General features: G+C 45.2%; 1 protein-coding gene across 1 annotated transcript in view; it reads right to left on the bottom strand.

Annotated features, from left to right (window-relative positions):
• fstl4 (follistatin-like 4) overlaps positions 1-21,364 on the bottom strand; it is a 114,993-nt gene that overhangs the window by 62,166 nt on the left and 31,463 nt on the right. The window contains exon 3 of the mRNA XM_062535820.1: positions 4,016-4,258. Coding sequence (XP_062391804.1) covers positions 4,016-4,258 — 243 coding nt within the window. The remainder of the gene's footprint in view (positions 1-4,015; positions 4,259-21,364) is intronic.

The raw sequence follows: 21,364 nt of genomic DNA, 5'->3' as shown, positions 1-21,364 counted from the left end.
TGTCTCTCATTACTATAAAGAGATTACGTCGCGATCATTTAGATTTAGTCTGTCTTTCCTCAAAGGGAGACAATAGTGAACATAATGGCGAACCTAATGGCTTCAACAGGAGTCTTAAGAGTGAATGCGGAACATGGACAGACAGTTCCCTGTGGCATGGCAGACAGTTCATGTTTAGCTCATGAAGGGCAAGTCATTATACAGCTGTTTTGCAGCTCGATCTAAGTGCTTCGAACACCTCGGGGTGTCGGGTGGGAGGTGTTGATGATACACGTCGGGAGCAGGGGCGTAGGCCGTGACAAGCCGAGCACTCGATCCAGGGGAGGCTCCGACGTCTAATGAAATAACCAGGCTCGGCCGCCGTCAGAGGCAAACGAGAGGATAAGAGCAATCAAACGCCGTAAGCCAGCGCGCGCACACACCCAAAGGGAGAGAGTGGGGGTCTGCGGCGTGTCAGCGGACGTCTCCGTCGGGGCGCGGAGACTGATCATTATCCCGTGTGTCACGGCGCGAGGGCCCCTTCGGTGTCTGGGGCTCGGGGGGGATCTAAACTCGTCGTGACCTCGGCGCGGTTAATTTGCGCGTCGGTGTCGGAGTGGACTCTGGCGGCAGCGGCAGCAGCGCCGGGTGGGTGGAGAAGTCGGAGCGTCGGGGTTCAAACCTCCGGAGGGGCCGGATGAAGCGGTCAGCTCCCGCCGCCGCCGCTTCACAGGCCAGCCGAACCCCCTGCTGCGCTGGCCGGCCGAGCGAAAACAGCCGGGCGCTTTGTTGTGCTCTGCCCGCCACTTTAGCTCTCGCTGAGATGAAAGCTATTCAAACAGCCCGACGAGGGGGTTGCCTGGGCTTCTTTTTTTTTTTTCGCATTGTTTTGGCCGAGCGCGGTTTTAATCAAAGAGAGGTCACGGATGAGGGCGACCTGAAGTGCCATAACTCTTTAATTATCAGCCAAAGACAGAGAGCGTTTCTTTTTTTTTTTACAACAGTTTGAAAACTGAAAAAAAAAGGTGTTATTGCTGCTAGAGTTTAGAATGGAGTGGATATTTAATTACGTGACACTGTGTGGGAGTCAAAGCGCTATCTGTTCTCATCTAAATGAATCCACAGAGATTTGTCTGCTTGTAATAATCCCTTTGAAAATTAGGTTTGTGAAAATGTGCGCCGTAAACAGTCGAGCTCCGTGAATATGTGAATTTGAACATGTGTGTGTGTGGGTGTGGGTTTGTGTGTATCTATGCATGTGTGGTTTTGCATCTTCACTGTGGAAAAGAAAAACAACTTTGTTACATCATTGACGTCACAGTAGATTCTAGAAGACCACCTTTCCACAGGGATTCTGGTGGTAGACTACAACGTCTTGTCATCAAGAATCATACAAAGACCATGAGCCTCTACTGTGCTGCCTGACCATCACTGTGAAACACACAGGCCTTCACAGAGCTCAGCACAATCATTTCTGCAGCCTGTCAGAGGTTACAAGCCAAAAGCCAAAGGCTTACATCAATACTATTGAATACTGTGGAGACTGCAGTCTCCCTCTATTGGCATCAAAAAAAGGTGTGTTGAAAGAGTGTCTCTGTGTTTAAGGGGGGGGGGGGGAGAACAGGGCTATGTTGTGGAGGTAGACAGGTTGAGAGAATGGAGAAGAGGGGGGGAAATCGATAGCCCCAAGCCTAGCCTCTTCCCCACTCCCATCAGTCCCCTCCAACGTGCACCCTGGCCCATCTATATCTATTAAAGGTGAGGCTGGCATGGCAGTCCGAGCGAGAGGCCCTGCGGGTGATGCCAGAATAAACAATCACTCTCAAAACGCAATGCCAGGCTAGCACAAAAATTGCCGCTCGCGAGTGGACAGGGCCCCGAGATCAATGACACAAATAGAACACTTGATTACAAACTTGATTCCATCGCAGGGAGCTTGACACGTGCAGCATTCAAGCGATTTCATGTTTTCGAGTAACGACTGAGAAACATTGTGAGAGCGTCTGAAAAGAGATCAAAGTTATGTTTTAAAAAAAGTACAACTATTGAGTTGGTTCACTTTCATTATTGATGCCCATTAAATGTTAGTTCCATTGTGATAGCCCAGTCAGCAATTAGACAATAGCTTCTACTTAAAGTCACTGAGAAGTGCTGGTGCAATCAGAAACAGAGCGCCTCAAAGTGTGTTATTCTAATAAGCTCTTGCTGCTGCACCATTGTCACTGCTACGGTACACTAAGACACTGTAGCAGTTTAAAATTCCTTACAGAGCTAGCGCTCACGCGCACAAGTATTTCCCGAAATGCTAAATGAATCTGAAAGTCTGTCGTTCACAATTTACTCCCGTAGAATCTGCAGGCTGATTCATAGCGGTGTGTTTACAGACAGGAAAAAGGAGGGAGAGAAGAAAAAAAAAAAAGCTCTGACGCAGCATATCTTTCAAATCTCTTTACAAACAACCTTGCCTGCTTTCGCCCATTCCTCCGTGCTTCCCGTACGCCTCCATCTCCTGCTCCGCCTCCACCTGCCCCCCCCCCCCCCCCCCCCGCCCCCCCCTCTCTCTGTCGCCTCTCTATCCCGAGAAGAGACGCCGGGGGGGGGGAAATCGGCGCTGACATTTGTGTGCTGCTGCTCATTTGAATGCCTGCGTGGAGTCGACCTGCTGGTGGAGAGCCGATAGTGTGTAATGTGGCGACTGAACACCTGCCTAATTTGGATTAAGCATGCATGGCATCGTCAGCTGGGGATCTTTTTCCTCTCTAATTTGAAATGACTGAGAAGGGTTTTTTTTTCCTCCACACTCCCACAACCCCCCCCACAACAGCCAAAGGCATGCTTTTTTTGTTTGTTTGTTTTTGTTTTTATTGTTTTTTTCTGCTTCCTGTGTGAGTGCATGCCATGCCATGCCGCCCTGCTATAGTAAACCCGTTCACTTGCGGGTAAATGTCAGGGGGTTGTCATGCAGGGCGAATGCCTCCGCTGGTGGCGGGGGTGGTTTTATCAGGACAAGGTGCAAATGACCTTGAGTGATGCCCAGGCCTGGCGCCGCTCCGCTACACCTCCAGCGTGACTAATTCACTCGTGTGCAGAACGACTTTCCAGTGGCCAGCCCAGTATACGGTCAACAAAATATGACATAGAGCTACTTGTAAAAGATGACATTTAAAATATCATCTGGGGGGGTTGTAGGGGTGGGGTGGTGATAGTGGTTTTTAATGCCCTTTGTGATTTATGGGGTGGAAGGGGGTTAGAGAATGGAACAGTGTTGGCTGGCCGTCTATGGGCGAGAATGCACTGAATGGAATCTACGCCCCATTCCGGAAAATTCCGCTGATATGAATCTAGGGATCATGCTGAGAGAGAGTAGCGTATAATTACAGCCTGTTTATACCAACGCTAAATAACTGCTTTGTTCTCATAATAATTCAAATGACCACAGAAAATGCAGTAAAACAGAAAATAAATCACTGTTTATGAGCAATTTTAATAAGGTGAATATTTTTATTCAAACTCGCCATTAATCGCAACTCTATGGCTCATGTCCACCATGCTGGGAACAAACCCTGTTATTTTATGAGGGGTTCTTAACTGCCTCCCCGCTTCAAGCAGTTTGCTGAAGTATGTTAATCCACATGCTAACCTGGGGTCACGCTGCTTATCGAGCGCAGTGTTTTCATCATGGGATTTTATGGCGTTTCACTCTAATTAGAATCAGTAAGTTACACATGGCACTAAAAATACAGTGGGTGCACTGCATTCAATTGAACTCATTAACATAGACAAACAACTCCTTAGGAGATCATTGTAATTAGCAAGTAAATGGACAACTAAGTCATTCCTAAGCAATGGACTAAATCCAAAAGCGTTCAATAGCAACCTCCCACAATCATCAAACTACAAACGATTTATTATTGCACTGCTAAGTGAACCAGCAAAGAATTCATTTTTCATTCACGAGACATTTCAACGGTTAAGAAGACCAACTGAAAACAACTACCAGCAAAAGCCTGAGTATTGAGGTCACAGCAAGTCTTACCTTTGAAGAAGCAGTCCTTGCTGTGCACCACGTACACTCTTTTCTTCAGGAGGCAGGAGCTGCGGTACACCTCGCAGTGGTTCTCGTAGAATCTGCCGTCGGAACCGCACACGGGCACAAACGTGGGGTGGCATTTCTCCTGGCACACGCACTCAGCCTGACCCGTCCGCAGCGCCACCACACACTGGCGTCCCCGGCCGCAGAACTTCCTTTGGCAGGGTCCCCCGTCCACTCCATGGGTCACTGGAAAAGAGAGTTAGCGCTAGGTTAGCGCCCTGCACTCCATGTGTGCGCTACATAGTGACCAATACTGTATATTGACTGCAGAGAGTTAGCGCTAGGTTAGCGCCCCGCGCTCCATGTGTGCGTTACATAGTGACCAATACTGTATATTGACTGCAGAGAGTTAGCGCTAGGTTAGCGCCCCGCGCTCCATGTGTGCGTTACATAGTGACCAATACCGTATACTGACTGCAGAGAGTTAGCGCTAGGTTAGCGCCCTGCGCTCCATGTGTGGGCTACATAGTGACCAATACTGTATACTGACTGCAGAGAGTTAGCGCTAGGCTAGCGCCCCGCGCTCCATGTGTGCGCTACATAGTGACCAATACTGTATATTGACTGCAGAGAGTTAGCGCTAGGTTAGCGCCCCGCGCTCCATGTGTGCGTTACATAGTGACCAATACCGTATACTGACTGCAGAGAGTTAGCACTAGGTTAGCGCCCCGCGCTCCATGTGTGCGTTACATAGTGACCAATACCGTATAGGCTACTGACTGCAGAGAGTTAGCGCTAGGTTAGCGCCCCGCGCTCCATGTGTGCGCTAATACTGACTGCAGGCCCATCTGGTGACACGCGCACATGGCAAGGACACACTTTGTTTCTGTTTTGCAGCAACACCATCAAACATAACTGCTTACACGTGTAATTACTAGTAGAGAAAACAAAAGACTGTTATATGATCTGGTGATATCTTTTCTTGCAGGACTGTTATCTGGGCATATCTAAGAGCGAGTAGAACGATTTTACCCCCCCCCCCCCAAAAAAAAACGAGAGATAACATCAAACATGACAACACCTGATCTCACACCTTGCTGCCTTTCCCATGCAGGTCAGAGCAAGACTGCACAGCCCCCCCCCCCCCCCCCCCCCACCACCACCACCACCACTACCACCGTGAACGCTTTGCTCCTGACACCCCCTGCTTGGCCACCACCCCCCCCCTCTGTGTCTCTGCATGCAGAACCTCTCGCTCCCCCTGCTGATTTAATCTATCTGCACTTAGAGCGGCTGCACAAAAGCTGCTGAGGCTTGCAGCCGCTCCACCTTGGATTGATCTTGCCAGACCCTGGAGCCTGGAGCCTGGAGCCTGGAGCCTGGAGCCTGGAGCCGGGAGGCGACCACGCCCGCTGGGATCTGAGCGCTGGATTTATGGGGCCCGAGGAGCGGCCAGCACAGGGCTGTGTGTGTGTGTCTAAGGGTCAGCGCAGGGGCTGTGTGTGTGTCTGGGGGTCAGCGAGGGCTGTGTGTGTGTCTAGGGGCCAGCGCAGAGGCTGTGTGTGTGTGTCTATAGACCAGGAGCCCAGAGGGGTCAGCCTAGTTGGGAAGGTTACCAATTTTTATTGATACTACGATGTCTGGCATGGTCCCCAGATAGAGGAACGGCACATCTGCCGGGTTCCCTCTGGTGGGTGTGGCCAGGGGGGGTGTAAAACTAGCACCCCAAAAATGGGCTAGATTAGTTGGTGAGGTTACCACTTGAAACCTGTTGCAAATTGTTTGCCATGGTCCCCTGATTGAGGAATGGCCACTGCCAGATGTTTTTAGTGGTGGGCGGGGCTTGCCAGACATCATTAAGTAAGGGGTGGAAAATGGGCTAGATCAGTTGGTGAGGTTACCACTTGAAACCTGTTACAAATTGTTCATCATAGTCCCCTGATAGAGAAATGACCATTGCCAGACATTTTTTGTGGTGGGTTACCCCCGGCAGACACCCCCATATGATGACACCCCCAAAAATGGGCTGGATCAGTTGGTGAGGTTACCTATTCAAACCTGTTTAAAAAAATGTCAATATGGTCCTCTGACAGAAAAATTACCACAGCCAGACATTTTTGTTGGTGGGTTACACCAGCAGATGCCCCTGTATGATGGCACCTCAAAAATGGACTAGATCAGCTGGTGAGGCTACCAATTGTTAGACGCCTGCAACTGCCAGAGTTAGGCCTATTTCAGACCAGAATGGGGAATTGGGACGAGACGAAAGCGATTTTTACCGGCGGTGGCGAAAATGGAAACAGAACTTTGCTTTTATTTTTATTTTATTTCAAGTTATTTTATTTTACATCATGTTTATCTTACTTTACTGTACAGCACATTGAATTGCATTTATGTATGAAATGCACTATACAAATAAAATTGCCTTGCCTTGCCTTCCACACCAACACGATGGTAGACAGGCGGCAGCGGCGCGGGAGCTGCTCTGCATTTGGAAAATAGAGCTTGAGCAGAATTTTGACGGCAGTGGCAGGTAGTGTCCTGTTGAAATGAATGGCAAAGTAGCAAACTAGCATTGTATATGGGGAGATTTTGAACAGGACTGGCTGTGCTCGCCAACACTGTCGGTGCGAAAGGCCGAGTAGAACACACCGCCTGATACCCGGCTGTCTTCTCACTGCTGACACGCCACGCTCTTGTGTGTATCTGGCCCTATATCCCAAAAACGGGCCACAAAGCTTGCCCAAAAACTTTGGCTTGCCACACAAAGCGACTTCATGTATTATAGAGTACAAACTCACAAGATTTATTGCAAAAAAGGTTGACCATCTAGACAGTGAAGGTCTCAAGGACTGGTGAAAATTCGAGCACTTCTTTAAATTTAATGAGCAAAACATAAAGTCGCCTGTATTAAAAGTCGGTCATTGTAGAAGCCTTGGCCTCCGAAATCAAATCTTTTTATGTACCAATTATAGACCATTAGCACACACAATTTGGTGCAAATCTGTCCACTCTTTCAAAAGGTAAAGCATTTACACAAAATACCTTTCTGAGTGGCCAGCAAAAAATAATAATTTCAATCAAAAAGATCCATGTCACTTTTTTTCTAACACACTGTACGGGATAAAGGAGCTGATCCTTGCCACATGTACAGTAATATCCCATCATCTGAAGGCCTCAGATCACCACTCCAGATTTTTTTTTTTCAAATCTAAAGTGGTCAATTGATGGGATTGGACTGTCATTTGGATCGAGCTGAAGACTGCTGAAGGTTGGTTCAAACATTTTCTATTATCATTTAATATAATTTTGTATCATTATATAGTCCTATCTTTCTTTGCCCCTTATTGTTGAGCTCTACATTTATGTATGTATGTATGTATGTATGTATGTATGTATACATGTATGTATGTACGTGTGTACTAGGGCCGTAATGATATTGTATCGAACCGAGAAATTGTGATACACAGATTCACAATACTGTATCGCGATATAAGGAGGCAGTATCATGATACGCCCTTTTAACGTTTTGATATCGATCAGGCCAGAAAACTACATGATATGAAGTGATAGTGCTTCCAAACAATCATTATTATATAGAAACTTTTAAAAAGTAACAGTAGCCTCTTGTAACCTGTTCTACCTATAAACTATCATAGTTTTTATTCATAAAGTTTATAATGTTGGCAAATGTGAAATAGTGTGGTGTATCGAACTGTAGCTCATGAATAGTGATTCAAACCGAATCGTGAGTTGAGTGTATCGTTACACTTCTAGTGTGTACATATCTCTGTATATCAGAAGGTTACAAAATCACTGCCTGAAAGCCCATTCTTCCAGATGGCTTAGGATATAAGAGACTAAGTATTTGAATTGATAGGCCTGAATATTTAATTGATAGGCCTAAGAATTATGTAAGTCTATAGCCTCCTACAATGAATTCTGTTGGTCATTTGATCATTATCTTATCATCATCATCTATCTTGCGTCAGTGTGCTGAAATGTACTGAGATGGACAGTGACAACGAGGTGGGAGAAGAGCCAACAGAGAACAATGGCTTTGAAGAAGGACTGGGCCAACAAAGTATGCCACTTAATGTCAAAGAGAGTTGTCAGTTGAGCTGGTTCAGTTCTAATGTTTCCCATTCAGATACAACATATGTACATTCAATTAATTATGATTTTGTGAATAAATGAGGGCACAGAATGAGGGCACAGAAGAATAGCCAGTGGTCAAATAAAGTACTAACCTCTGCATTTTCATTAATTCCACTGATAAGTGGCATACTTTGTTGGCCCAGTCCTTCTTCAAAGCCATTGTTCTCTGACGCAAGATAGATGATGATGATAAGATAATGATCAAATGACCAACAGAATTCATTGTAGGAGGCTATAGACTTACATAATTCTTAGGCCTATCAATTAAATATTCAGGCCTATCAATTCAAATACTTAGTCTCTTAGATCCTAAACCATCTGGAAGAATGGGTTTTCAGGCAGTGATTTTGTAACCTTCTGATATACAGAGATATGTACACACTAGAAGTGTAACGATACACTCAACTCATGATTCGGTTTGAATCACTATTCATGAGCTACAGTTCGATACACCACACTATTTCACATTTGCCAACATTATAAACTTTATGAATAAAAACTATGATAGTTTATAGGTAGAACAGGTTACAAGAGGCTACTGTTACTTTTTAAAAGTTTCTATATAATAATGATTGTTTGGAAGCACTATCACTTCATATCATGTAGTTTTCTGGCCTGATCGATATCAAAACGTTAAAAGGGCGTATCATGATACTGCCTCCTTATATCGCGATACAGTATTGTGAATCTGTGTATCACAATTTCTCGGTTCGATACAATATCATTACGGCCCTAGTACACACGTACATACATACATGTATACATACATACATACATACATACATACATACATAAATGTAGAGCTCAACAATAAGGGGCAAAGAAAGATAGGACTATATAATGATACAAAATTATATTAAATGATAATAGAAAATGTTTGAACCAACCTTCAGCAGTCTTCAGCTCGATCCAAATGACAGTCCAATCCCATCAATTGACCACTTTAGATTTGAAAAAAAAAAATCTGGAGTGGTGATCTGAGGCCTTCAGATGATGGGATATTACTGTACATGTGGCAAGGATCAGCTCCTTTATCCCGTACAGTGTGTTAGAAAAAAAGTGACATGGATCTTTTTGATTGAAATTATTATTTTTTGCTGGCCACTCAGAAAGGTATTTTGTGTAAATGCTTTACCTTTTGAAAGAGTGGACCGATTTGCACCAAATTGTGTGTGCTAATGGTCTATAATTGGTACATAAAAAGATTTGATTTCGGAGGCCAAGGCTTCTACAATGACCGACTTTTAATACAGGCGACTTTATGTTTTGCTCATTAAATTTAAAGAAGTGCTCGAATTTTCACCAGTCCTTGAGACCTTCACTGTCTAGATGGTCAACCTTTTTTGCAATAAATCTTGTGAGTTTGTACTCTATAATACATGAAGTCGCTTTGTGTGGCAAGCCAAAGTTTTTGGGCAAGCTTTGTGGCCCGTTTTTGGGATATAGGGCCAGATACACACAAGAGCGTGGCGTGTCAGCAGCGAGAAGACAGCCGGGTATCAGGCGGTGTGTTCTACTCGGCCTTTCGCACCGACAGTGTTGGCGAGCACAGCCAGTCCTGTTCAAAATCTCCCCATATACAATGCTAGTTTGCTACTTTGCCATTCATTTCAACAGGACACTACCTGCCACTGCCGTCAAAATTCTGCTCAAGCTCTATTTTCCAAATGCAGAGCAGCTCCCGCGCCGCTGCCGCCTGTCTACCATCGTGTTGGTGTGGAAGGCAAGGCAAGGCAATTTTATTTGTATAGTGCATTTCATACATAAATGCAATTCAATGTGCTGTACAGTAAAGTAAGATAAACATGATGTAAAATAAAATAACTTGAAATAAAATAAAAATAAAAGCAAAGTTCTGTTTCCATTTTCGCCACCGCCGGTAAAAATCGCTTTCGTCTCGTCCCAATTCCCCATTCTGGTCTGAAATAGGCCTAACTCTGGCAGTTGCAGGCGTCTAACAATTGGTAGCCTCACCAGCTGATCTAGTCCATTTTTGAGGTGCCATCATACAGGGGCATCTGCTGGTGTAACCCACCAACAAAAATGTCTGGCTGTGGTAATTTTTCTGTCAGAGGACCATATTGACATTTTTTTAAACAGGTTTGAATAGGTAACCTCACCAACTGATCCAGCCCATTTTTGGGGGTGTCATCATATGGGGGTGTCTGCCGGGGGTAACCCACCACAAAAAATGTCTGGCAATGGTCATTTCTCTATCAGGGGACTATGATGAACAATTTACAACAGGTTTCAAGTGGTAACCTCACCAACTGATCTAGCCCATTTTTGGGGGTGTCATCATTCGGGGGCGTCTGCCGGGGGTAACCCACCACTAAAAATGTCTGGCAGTGGTCATTTCTCTATCAGGGGACTATGATGAACAATTTGTAACAGGTTTCAAGTGGTAACCTCACCAACTGATCTAGCCCATTTTCCACCCCTTACTTAATGATGTCTGGCAAGCCCCGCCCACCACTAAAAACATCTGGCAGTGGCCATTCCTCAATCAGGGGACCATGGCAAACAATTTGCAACAGGTTTCAAGTGGTAACCTCACCAACTAATCTAGCCCATTTTTGGGGTGCTAGTTTTACACCCCCCCTGGCCACACCCACCAGAGGGAACCCGGCAGATGTGCCGTTCCTCTATCTGGGGACCATGCCAGACATCGTAGTATCAATAAAAATTGGTAACCTTCCCAACTAGGCTGACCCCTCTGGGCTCCTGGTCTACTAGGGGTCAGCGCAGGGCTGTGTGTGTGTGTCTAGGGGTCAGCGAGGGCAAGGCTCCACCCCTGCCACCCCACTGGCCACTCTCCCTTCCGTCGCAAACTGATACGTAAACGTCAACATCAGACGTGTGTTAAAGTAGGCGAACGTTTTCAAACAGTTTTCTGTTTGAGTTTTCCGCAAACGTTTTGCAGAAAACTCAAACACAGTTTGAGGAGGTAGTTCTCCATAGTACTCTAAGTTTGACTAAGTTTTACCGTTGACATGGGATGTTTCCACAAAATCGGTCAAATGTCACTGTTTGTGGTCAAATGTCACACAACGTTTGCTACGACGTATGCCTTTCTTCAAGGAACACACCTTTGCTGTCATCCAGCAGATGCACTTCAATGAAGAAATGAGACCCCCACCAGCTGTTGCACTGAAGATGACCAAGATTGGCCTTATACTTTGCTTTGTACTCTCTTTCTGTCAAACCATAACACAGGGTGGATTATGTCTCAGGTGCAGGTGTGCACTGCAAACAAGGCATCTGACCCGACTACACAGGATCAGCTCACAATCTTCAATGAGTTGAAGATGAAAGGAAACAGGTTTAACACACACACAATGCACACATGCACACAGACACATTCAGACATACACGCAAGCACGTGCACGCACACACACGCGCGCACAGACACACACACACACACACACACACACACAGACACACATTTATACCCACAGACATTGTCTGCTTATCCAGTTTACTAATTGTTCTCTGAAAATCATTTGCCAGAATGCAAATACTACAGCTCCCCTGTGACCTTGTTGTCAATGTCAAGGTCAAAGACGATTACTGGATCGTGTGTATTCTCAGAGCCCTGCTGATTAAATGCTTAGCTGAGTCCGGCAGGCCCTGTAGATTTTTTTTCTTCCATTTCAATCTTCCCCCCTTTCTCATCTTTTTTTCTCTCTCTTTTCCCCCCGCACCCCTCCTCATTTTTCTCCACACTTATTGAAACGCAGAGTACAAAAAAAAAAAGTCTGCTGCTCAAATCGGCATGGATTGGTAATTGCCCAGAAGACACTCTGACAGCAGCGCAAGCCCCTTTTCTTCTCTCCCGCAGGCCATGTTCACACCAGCGGCTCCAATTGTTGATTGCCCAGCAAGTGAAGGAATCCTTCAATAATCCTTTGTCTAAGCAGCTCTACAATGGCAGACACACACACACACACAGACATTTACAAAAAAAAGGAAGCTTTTGACTATTCTAAAGATGAGGAGCCGATGTTGTTTCCCCCCCAGCTACTTGCCTTTTGTAAGGCTGTCTATTGTAATCCGCTGGTACAACAAGTCTTTGCTGGCGATTCTCAGTCTTTGAGAAATTGGCCAAAACATAATGAGAGCCGTTTAGACGCTCTAATATGCAGTCTCTGGGGTGTACATAAAAAGGCCCTCAAAACAGCACTTTTATTCCACATTTACGCTTTTTGATCATTAGGTAATGTGACTAATTCACTCTTTTATTTATTTATTTATTTATTTTTTGCATAATCACAGTTAAGAGATGAGTATGTGTTTGCTGTCTCTGTGAGATTTCACACATAGGCTATCGACTTGGCCATAAACATCTCACTCCTGTAGACATATTTATCCGTAAGATGCTGATGCGTGCACACATCCAAAATAAAAAAGGACGTGATGAGGTGTCTCCTTCCTCATCTGTCACTTCCTGTGGCTCTATTCTGGTCATGTTCTTTCCACTTGATTCCTACCAAAGATTCTAGAACAGAGCTCTGTTCTACTGTAGAATCTTTGATAGTACATACAGTAGCCTACTCACATTCAATACAACTGGGTCATTTTTTCATATCAACCAAACTGTATGCCAGTCAAATCCTACGGTATGATGTTCAAGAACATGTTTGGCACTAACAGCTAAATGCTTTTTTTGCGTACCCAAGGCAACACTTTCTGACAGACTGAATCTGTTTAACATTTAGAAGCAAATTCACATATACCTTCCAGGTTTACAGGCATCATAGATGAGGGAGAGAGATTATCCTCAAGACAACAGGACACTGCTTGACAGCTTTAATTAATCACACACACACACACACACGCGCACACACATACACATACACACACACACACACACGCACACACACACACACACACACACACACACAAAATAAAAAATACATGCGACAATACGTTTCCCCTCTTGTTTCCCTGTTGTTCGCCACACACAATAAAAGCATGTGAAAAGTAAACCCTCGGCCCACGGCTCGTCCTCACTGCTATCAAGCTGATGTCCGGCTCTGACGCTTGCGGACGAAGCGAGGACGTTTGGGTCACCTATTAAAGGCTGTCTCAGACGAAGCGAGGCCATTTGGGTCACCTATTAAAGGCTGTCTCAGACGCACCGTGAACCAATGAGCACTAGGAGTAGACCTCTTATGTCCACTAATCTCGCAGGTTATTCTATTTGCTTTGAAACAAATGAACGTAATGACATTCAGAGACATCACGTCAAGCACTCAGGCTCTCCCCGCTCCCTGTGACAAAGGCTGGCAAATTGTATCTGTCGGGCACACTGCTTTTGAATATCAATTGAGAGCAGTGTGCGGTCTATGAGGAGACACTTTTCCCAAAAGTCCACTTCTTCACAAATCTTGAGGAGGAATGAGGATAAGAACCCTTTAAAAACTGTATCACTATGTGTGCTTCATTCAGGCATTTTTTATCAGGTTCTGTTCTACTTGTGTGTGATTTCTTCCCTATTGAATCCACATTACAGCCACTTAACAGGATACTATGCGACTACGGTACCAGAGACGGTTTATAAAGCGAGACGATTCATATGAGGGTAAGTTCTGGTTTCATTGTGACGCAACTGCCACTCCCATTTAGGAGGCAAATGGAGGTATTTATATGGGAGAAATAATTCTACACCTTTCTAAACCGATTATTTCGTCACCGATCACGCCCCTTTAGGAGGCGGAAGTCATTCCATTGAAAAACCCCTTTATGATTCATTTTAGTAACTATACGATCTTTGACGGTACTATGGTGACTAGACTGCTCTTTGCCCATAGTTCTAGTATGCCAACATTTTGTGTTCTGCTCATAACCCTCTGTGGTATGAAATGCAGCGCATAGCGCTCTATGATCTTTGGTTTGTACTGACCAAACAAAAAGAACGTGTCTGATGTTGCCTGGATACACGTGGTTCTTAAAATACTGAACAGCACACCAAGGTTGCACAACCGATTTGTTTTACAAATAACCTTAGATGGTTGAGATTTTTCCAACAGTGAAAATATTTGCTCTTCTAGGCATCTGAGATCTGAACAACTGTTGAATGCTGAATACTAAGAATAATTTTGAATAGGCCTACTCAGCAAGAAAGTGGATTCATTTCTACTGCAGGAAATACTGACAACGCAAATTCAAGTAGGTGATTTCAGGGTCAATCCGTCGCCAATTTGAATGATAAGCGCAGCAAATTTGAGTTTGCCAGAGTTGCACCCCCAGCTACACTGGGTTCCCAACTGAGTGTAAAAATATTTTGTGTAGTTTTAGAAGACTAGTCTATTTTTTTCAAACAGACTTGCCACGATCACGTCTGGTGTAGGCAGTTCCAATGATGCTAGTTTAAGCTAATTGTTGCAGCAGATGCTACGTGAACAGAATGCTTAAGTTATGTGCCCGGTGAAGCCTCCCTGTTAGACTGTGCAGATTGTTAATCACAGAGGCAATGCTATAATGACATAACAAACATTAACAATCTTTTACCCAGTCTCAAAATAAATTACAAAAAATCACAATACTATGAAGTTATCATGGTGTAATTGGCCTCAATGCACAAGTATAATGCATTGTACAAGTCTCAAATGGCTCAATCAAACTTTAACCCACAAAATGATTTAATTTCATTTTAAATTAGACGAGAGAATAGGGGAGCTAGTTTGCCTAAGCACATGCACATACAGTTGGATTCATTTCTGCTACTTTGAAATGATGCTGTAGGCCTCCTCTAAATGGTCCTGACAAAGCCCCAAATATTCATCTTCTCAGCACCCTACACACATACAAATGAGGCCAAACCAGACCAGGGCAGCATGACAGTGATCAGAAGCAGATAGGCTTTCATCTATTACAGTGAAATAGTGGTGCTGTTGTAGTATATGGCAGCCATTCTGTATTACGGTCAGTCATAGAACTTTACGCAGCAGCAGAAACTCAAGCCAATAGGCTGTTTTTCTTGCTGTTTTTGTCATTTGCGTTATTACTCTAGTGGTAATATACGTCCACGTTCATTTCACAAAGTATGAAACCTAACCTTGTTGAACCATCTGGACCTAAATGTGTGTGTAAACTCTAACACAGACGCACAGAGCACAGCCACATGCAACACACACACACCGCCCGCTCTGGAACATGGCATGCAGTAAACATGGCTGACTGGGCAACCGCTGTCCCACCGGGAAAACAAAAGACATCTCGAGCCCATTGACCTACACAAGCGCCATCTCCATACTATGAGCGAGTTAGTAAAGGTGAACGGTTGCCCGCTCCCATAAGATTTATAAAGGTTGGTAATGGCGGAAGGTAATCAAGTGAAACTATGAGCTAACGGCCAACGCTGTTTATGACCCCCTCACCATGCTGTGTGAGACGGATATAATGCTACTAATTTATTAGTCTTTTTTTTTTTTTTTTAAGTCATTCACACCGCATGGGTAGTGATCACTGGTCAAAATAAAAATGAGCCCCCGACACTAATTGATTTAAGCACTATAAGCAGACACAAAAACGTGAAACAAAAAAATGCCAGAGAGAGAGAATAGGGAGAGAGAGAAAGAATAGAGAGAGAGAGAGAGTGTTGCTAAAAGCAGACCACGAGTGGAGGCTTAGCGAGGATGACAGATTTAAGTAGGAGTGCTCGAGCTCCACTCAGTTTTGGAGATAAAACGATATCTAAACTGAATGGGGAGAGGGGTCAGCCTTGGCAAAGAAAGAGTGGGGGAGATGAAAGAATGTTGTCAGTGTGTGTGAGAGAGAAGTCTGTGTGTGAGAGAGAGAGAGACAGAGAAAGAGAGAAGTGTGTGTGTGTGTGTGTGTGCGTTGGGGGGGGGGGGGTGGAGAGAGGGACAGAGGCACGAAGGGAGAGTGTAAAAGGTAGAAAAAAGGAGAGAAAGTGGGGAAGGGAGCGAAAAAGAGAAAGTGGGTAGGCTTCCCTCTTTACACACAAGCCTGTAGGCAGGACCACACAAACACACGCACGCAAACACCAACAGATACACACACACACACACACACACACACACACATAGACACACACTCGCACAGACACGTACACACACTGGTACACAAACACACACCCAGAGATGCACACACTCGCACAGACACGTACACACACTGGTACACAAACACACACCCAGAGATGCACACACTCGCACAGACATGTACACACACTGGTACACAAACACACACCCAGTGCTGCACACACTCGCACAGACACGTACACACACTGGTACACAAACACACACCCAGTGCTGCACACACTCGCACAGACACGTACGCACACCCAGCGCGACTCGGCTGTCTGGCTGCTCTGCCTGATAGCGTTTTATTGATCCACAGATCCCCATCCATCTGCCAGCTCTCAGGGCTCAGCGCTCCCCCTGAACGGGGTGGTGGAGGTGGGCTCGGGTGGAGTGGGGTGGGGGGGCCCTGTGGAGGAGCTCTCCTGGCCTCCCCCGAACGGCCAACCGGCCCGGCCCGCCTCAGGCCTTTGCACCCACAACCGGCCGGGGGCAATACTCCACTGCACTGGAGTGCAACACTCCTCCTCCTCCTCCTCCTCCTCCTCCTCCTCCTCTCTCCAGTGTCTCTTTTCTCTCTCTCTACGGCACCCCAGTGCAATCGCTCCTCTTCCTCTCTGCTACACACTCCCTTTTCCTCTCACATGCACAGAGTCTACCGAGTCCCCCCCCCCCCCCCCCCCCTATTACCCCCCCCCCCCTCACACACACACACACACAAACTCACACACACTCAACAACCACCCCACCCCACCCCACCCAAGCCCTGCCGCTCAGCGGGCCTGATTTGATATGCATCATCCTGAGCCTCATTGGGCTCACCGGCATCAGCATCCCTCATGCAAATAGAGCCCAGCACAATATCTTAACCATAAAGCCCCACCGCTACCGCTACCGCTACCGCTACCGCTACTGCTGCTGCTGCTTCTGCTGCTGCTCCCACGGACGCCACTGCCGCCGCTGTTATGGAGAGAGAGGGAGAGAGAGGGAGGTAGAGAGAGAGAGAGAGAGTAGTTTCCTGTAATGTGAAAATGAGCAGATGTTGTGTATAAAGACCTATAATGAGGTGAACTGGGACTGCACTATACTGAGGATGAATGTTCAGTTGGCTGTGATTCAGCCCGAGTATCGGGAGTGTGCTCTCGCGCTTTTTTTTTTTTTCCCGCCGCTGTTAGCGAAGGCTACAGAGAAGTCAAATAGTGACTCAAAGGCACGCGGTAGGGAGCGCAAAACAGCACAGAGAAGTATTCTACCCTGTAATACCCGCTCCTCAGAGAAGTATTCTACCCTGTAATGCCCGCTGCTCAGAGAAGTATTCTACCCTGTAATGCCCGCTCCACAGAGAAGTATTCTACCCTGTAATGCCCGCTCCACAGAGAAGTATTCTACCCTGTAATACCCGCTCCTCGGAGGACAGTTTGGCATGGGGAGCAGGTTCGGTTGCTGGCGAGGAAGAGGGTTTTATAAAATGAGTCGTAAAACTGTGTAAAGGGCAACCCTGTAAACATTGACAAATATTAATAAATTGTTTCAGCATTTAGGACTTTTAGGGTATTTATGGGAAAAGTTTGTGGAGCAAAATGCAAACAAAAGGATACTTTTTAAAATGTAATATTTGTGTGTGTGTGTGTGTGTGTGTGTGTGTGTGTGTGTGTGTGTGTGTGTGTGTGTGTGCACGCGTGTGTGTGCGTGTGTCTGTGTGTCTGTTGTGTGTCTGTGTGTCGGGTGTGTGTTGGGTGTGTGTGTGTGTGTGTGTGTGTGTGCATGTGCGCGTGTGTGTGTGTGTGTGTGTGTGTGTGCATTATTTGTCTTTAGCGTATCGATTTCCCCCTGCAAACCCACTGAGTTCCTAGCTGTGCACCCAGACGGGCCTGCTGACAAAGCTCCTGCTCAGCCCTGGCTTTAGGGCCCCTCCACCCCCCCGCCACCCCCGCCCCTCCACACACACACACACACACACACACACATACACACAGACACACACACACTCCCCCTGCCCCTCTGGCGCTATGGCCCCGGCCTCTCATCCCAGCCTCCAGGGGAGCGGGCCCTCTGCCCCCCGCCCAGAGACCGGGGCATTAGCTAATGGACTGACGGAGTCACCCAGGGCAGAGGCATCTCCATCAGGCACACGGGGAGGCTGCGGGGGGGCCTCAGTGTGTGAGTGTGTGCCAGCCGGCCCGGGTGAGCGTGATCGATACGGTGTAATTACAAAGAGAATCTAATTGCAGTTATGCTTCTTGTCAATGCCATCATGTAAAAGTCAAATATTCCATTAGCTGGCAGAGGTGAGGTCTTTTAATATTCTCAAACACACCATATCTTCACCGTATCTATAGATGACCACAGATATTAGGCTACATTTACAGAGAGGAAGGAGAAAGAGACAGACAGACAGATATGGAAAGCAAACCAGAGTGAGAGAGAGAGAGACAGAGAGACAGAGAGCGAGAGCGAGAGTGAGAAAGTGAGTGAGAGAGAGAGAGAGAGAGAGAGAGAGAGAGAGAGAGAGACAGACTGCAGTGCACATGTCGCATATGCGATATGAAAAAAGGGGTAACATGTCAACAAAATGACACATTTGCCTGATTAGGTGTGAGGGGGCGACATGATTAAAATGCATGAGTTTGGAGGGTGATAAGGGAGCACCTTTAGAAAACTGGGCAAAAACAGAATGACAGTGTTTAGCCAGTGAAAGTCTAGTCTAATTTCCTTACTCATTATTAAGCAGTTATTACAGTAGGTGATATGTAGGTTCAGGCCCATTTTTTTTTTTTTTTGAAAAAAGTAAGGGACCCTGGTGTCAGTAGCTTTACAAATAACAAGCTAGGAGTGTTTTAAATGTGTGTAAGGAGGATGCAACTAAGGTGGAGATTCACACTTAAACACCATCTGTCACAGACATGGCATGGCAAAACAGATTTCTCAAAGAAAAGAGTTAATTAAAATGTGTTGTTATCTATGGATACGGTAGCACTCTCTCTCTCCCTCAAACTGACCTTCCACAGAACAGTAGGTGACACTTTATATCTCCCTTGTACTGTACGTCATTTCCACAGGCCAGAGTAGGGAGAGTTTGTGAAAGTACGTGTTTGCTATCTGAGAGACACTCAGAAGGAGGTAAAATCTTAGCCTCTACAACCTTCAGTGAAATACAGAGACGTGCTAAATATAATTAAACGTCATGAAAGCAAGGCTATTTCTTTTTAAAGAGCAACTTGCATGTTGATCTCAAACTTGAATTTCCCCTTGGGGATCAATAAAGTATCTATCTATCTATCTATCTATCTATCTATCTATCTATCTAAAACTGACTTTAACCAACTCCGAAACAGAAAAAGTTGGGACGTTGTGCAAAATGTGAATAAAAACATAATGTAACAATCTGCAATTCTCTTAAACACATATTTTGTTGCAAAACGACAGAGACAACATATGAAATGTTGAAAATGACAGATTTGACTATTTCGTGGAATACAGTATATTGATTTTGAATTTGATACCAACATGTTTCAAACAAAGTTGGGACGGGGGTAACAAAATGCTGGAAAAGTTGTGTAATGCCTAAAGAGAGTGGACTTCGCCATCTCACCCGTCACAAAACGTTTACACGGACATTACTATTCTGAGAATTTACCATATAGACAGTATAAAATAAGTCACGCAGCATAAACATTCCTTCTGTGTACATTCAGTTTGTAAATTTTTTGTCCTGACATTGCCATTGGTATTTCATTCTGTAAATGCGTTGTTAGAACGTGAGTGTCGTGGTAAGAACGCAAATCTGTGTAATTCAATTATAATTAGGCTTACGGTTATGTTATGCCTTGCTAGTTCGATACTGTAGGCTACTGTTTTGACACTTGCAGTATAGTTAATGTGACAGCAGCTACGTAAGCTATAATGCCACTTATGTCGCTACTAAACTGTTTTTCTTTCCTCTTCACCCCAAAAGTGCAGCCTACCCTCTTCGTCATTCCCGACATCTTTTCTGTAGCTGTAGCTGTAGCTTACTCCACTCATAAACAATTCCGCAAGAATGTCGTGATAGATGTTGATGAAGCTGTGTCAGATAAGGGCCGTCAAACAGTTGGATGCTTGTTTGATGCCATGCTGCCCAATTGTCGCAAAATATTGTGAATTTTCCAAAAGAACTTCAAATAAAATCTACATGGATGTTTGATCAACAGCAACATACTGTAAAGCAGATTTATTAAACCACATCAAGACAATGTCAATAGACACAGACACAGCGTTAGCCACCTTTATCACTGAGTTACTCACCAAAATGCTAGGCCTTACCGCTCTCCTCTGCCTGTCGTTCCTTCCTCTGTTCTCTCCCTGGCCCCTATCTCACCTACTGTAGGATGCTCAGAACTATAGGGCTGTGGCCCATCACAGGTGCTTTCGTTCTTTATAATCTCCTTTGAGTCTGTGTCGAGATCCATTACACCATTCATTGAAATTTACATGTTTACCCTCTGTTACCTCACTACCGGTTTATAGATGCAGAAGTTATTTTCTCACAATTTTCTCACAATATGTTGTTTCTGGTGTAGTTATCGTTTTGTTCTTTCTGAAATCCCCATATAATTTATTTAGACAATGTTTATATGGGTTTACAACTTGCAAGTTGCTCTTTAATGAAGCCATCAGTGAAAAAAAAAACAAATGAATGTAGGCTACAGTATATTTAAGTAAAACTCAGCAAGGGGGATATATAGTTCTGCAATTACGTAAAGCATATCTATTTTCCCCTGTGCATGCAGAAAGAGAAATTCTTTGTAAAGGTATACGCATATTGTTTGTGAGCTGAAGAGTGCTGTTCTGCTGACTTTCACAAGAGCACTGGAGACATGAGAAACAGCTATCCACCTCAGGGAGCTTAAGAGGGGGGATGTGTGTGTGCGTGTGTGTGTGTGTTGGGGTTGGGGGGGGGGCTTAAAAGCCTGAGAGCCTGTTCGGAGTCAGGGCGATTTGGAAAATGGATTTCAAAAAAAGGTGACTCTGGACAGAGCTGCCCTGGCCCAATTAAACACTAGAGCTGGTCACCCACAGCACCGGGAAGGACAAGGGCAGTCACACACCACATGTTTTCTTTTTTTTTTTTTTTTACTTTTCCTTGTCTTTTTTATTTTTGTCTCTAATG

This window comes from Sardina pilchardus, chromosome 5 (assembly GCF_963854185.1).
Source record: "Sardina pilchardus chromosome 5, fSarPil1.1, whole genome shotgun sequence".
Lineage (NCBI taxonomy): Eukaryota > Metazoa > Chordata > Actinopteri > Clupeiformes > Clupeidae > Sardina > Sardina pilchardus.
The sequence above is the reverse complement of the archived record's forward strand: the minus strand, read 5'-3'. Positions and strand labels throughout refer to the sequence as shown.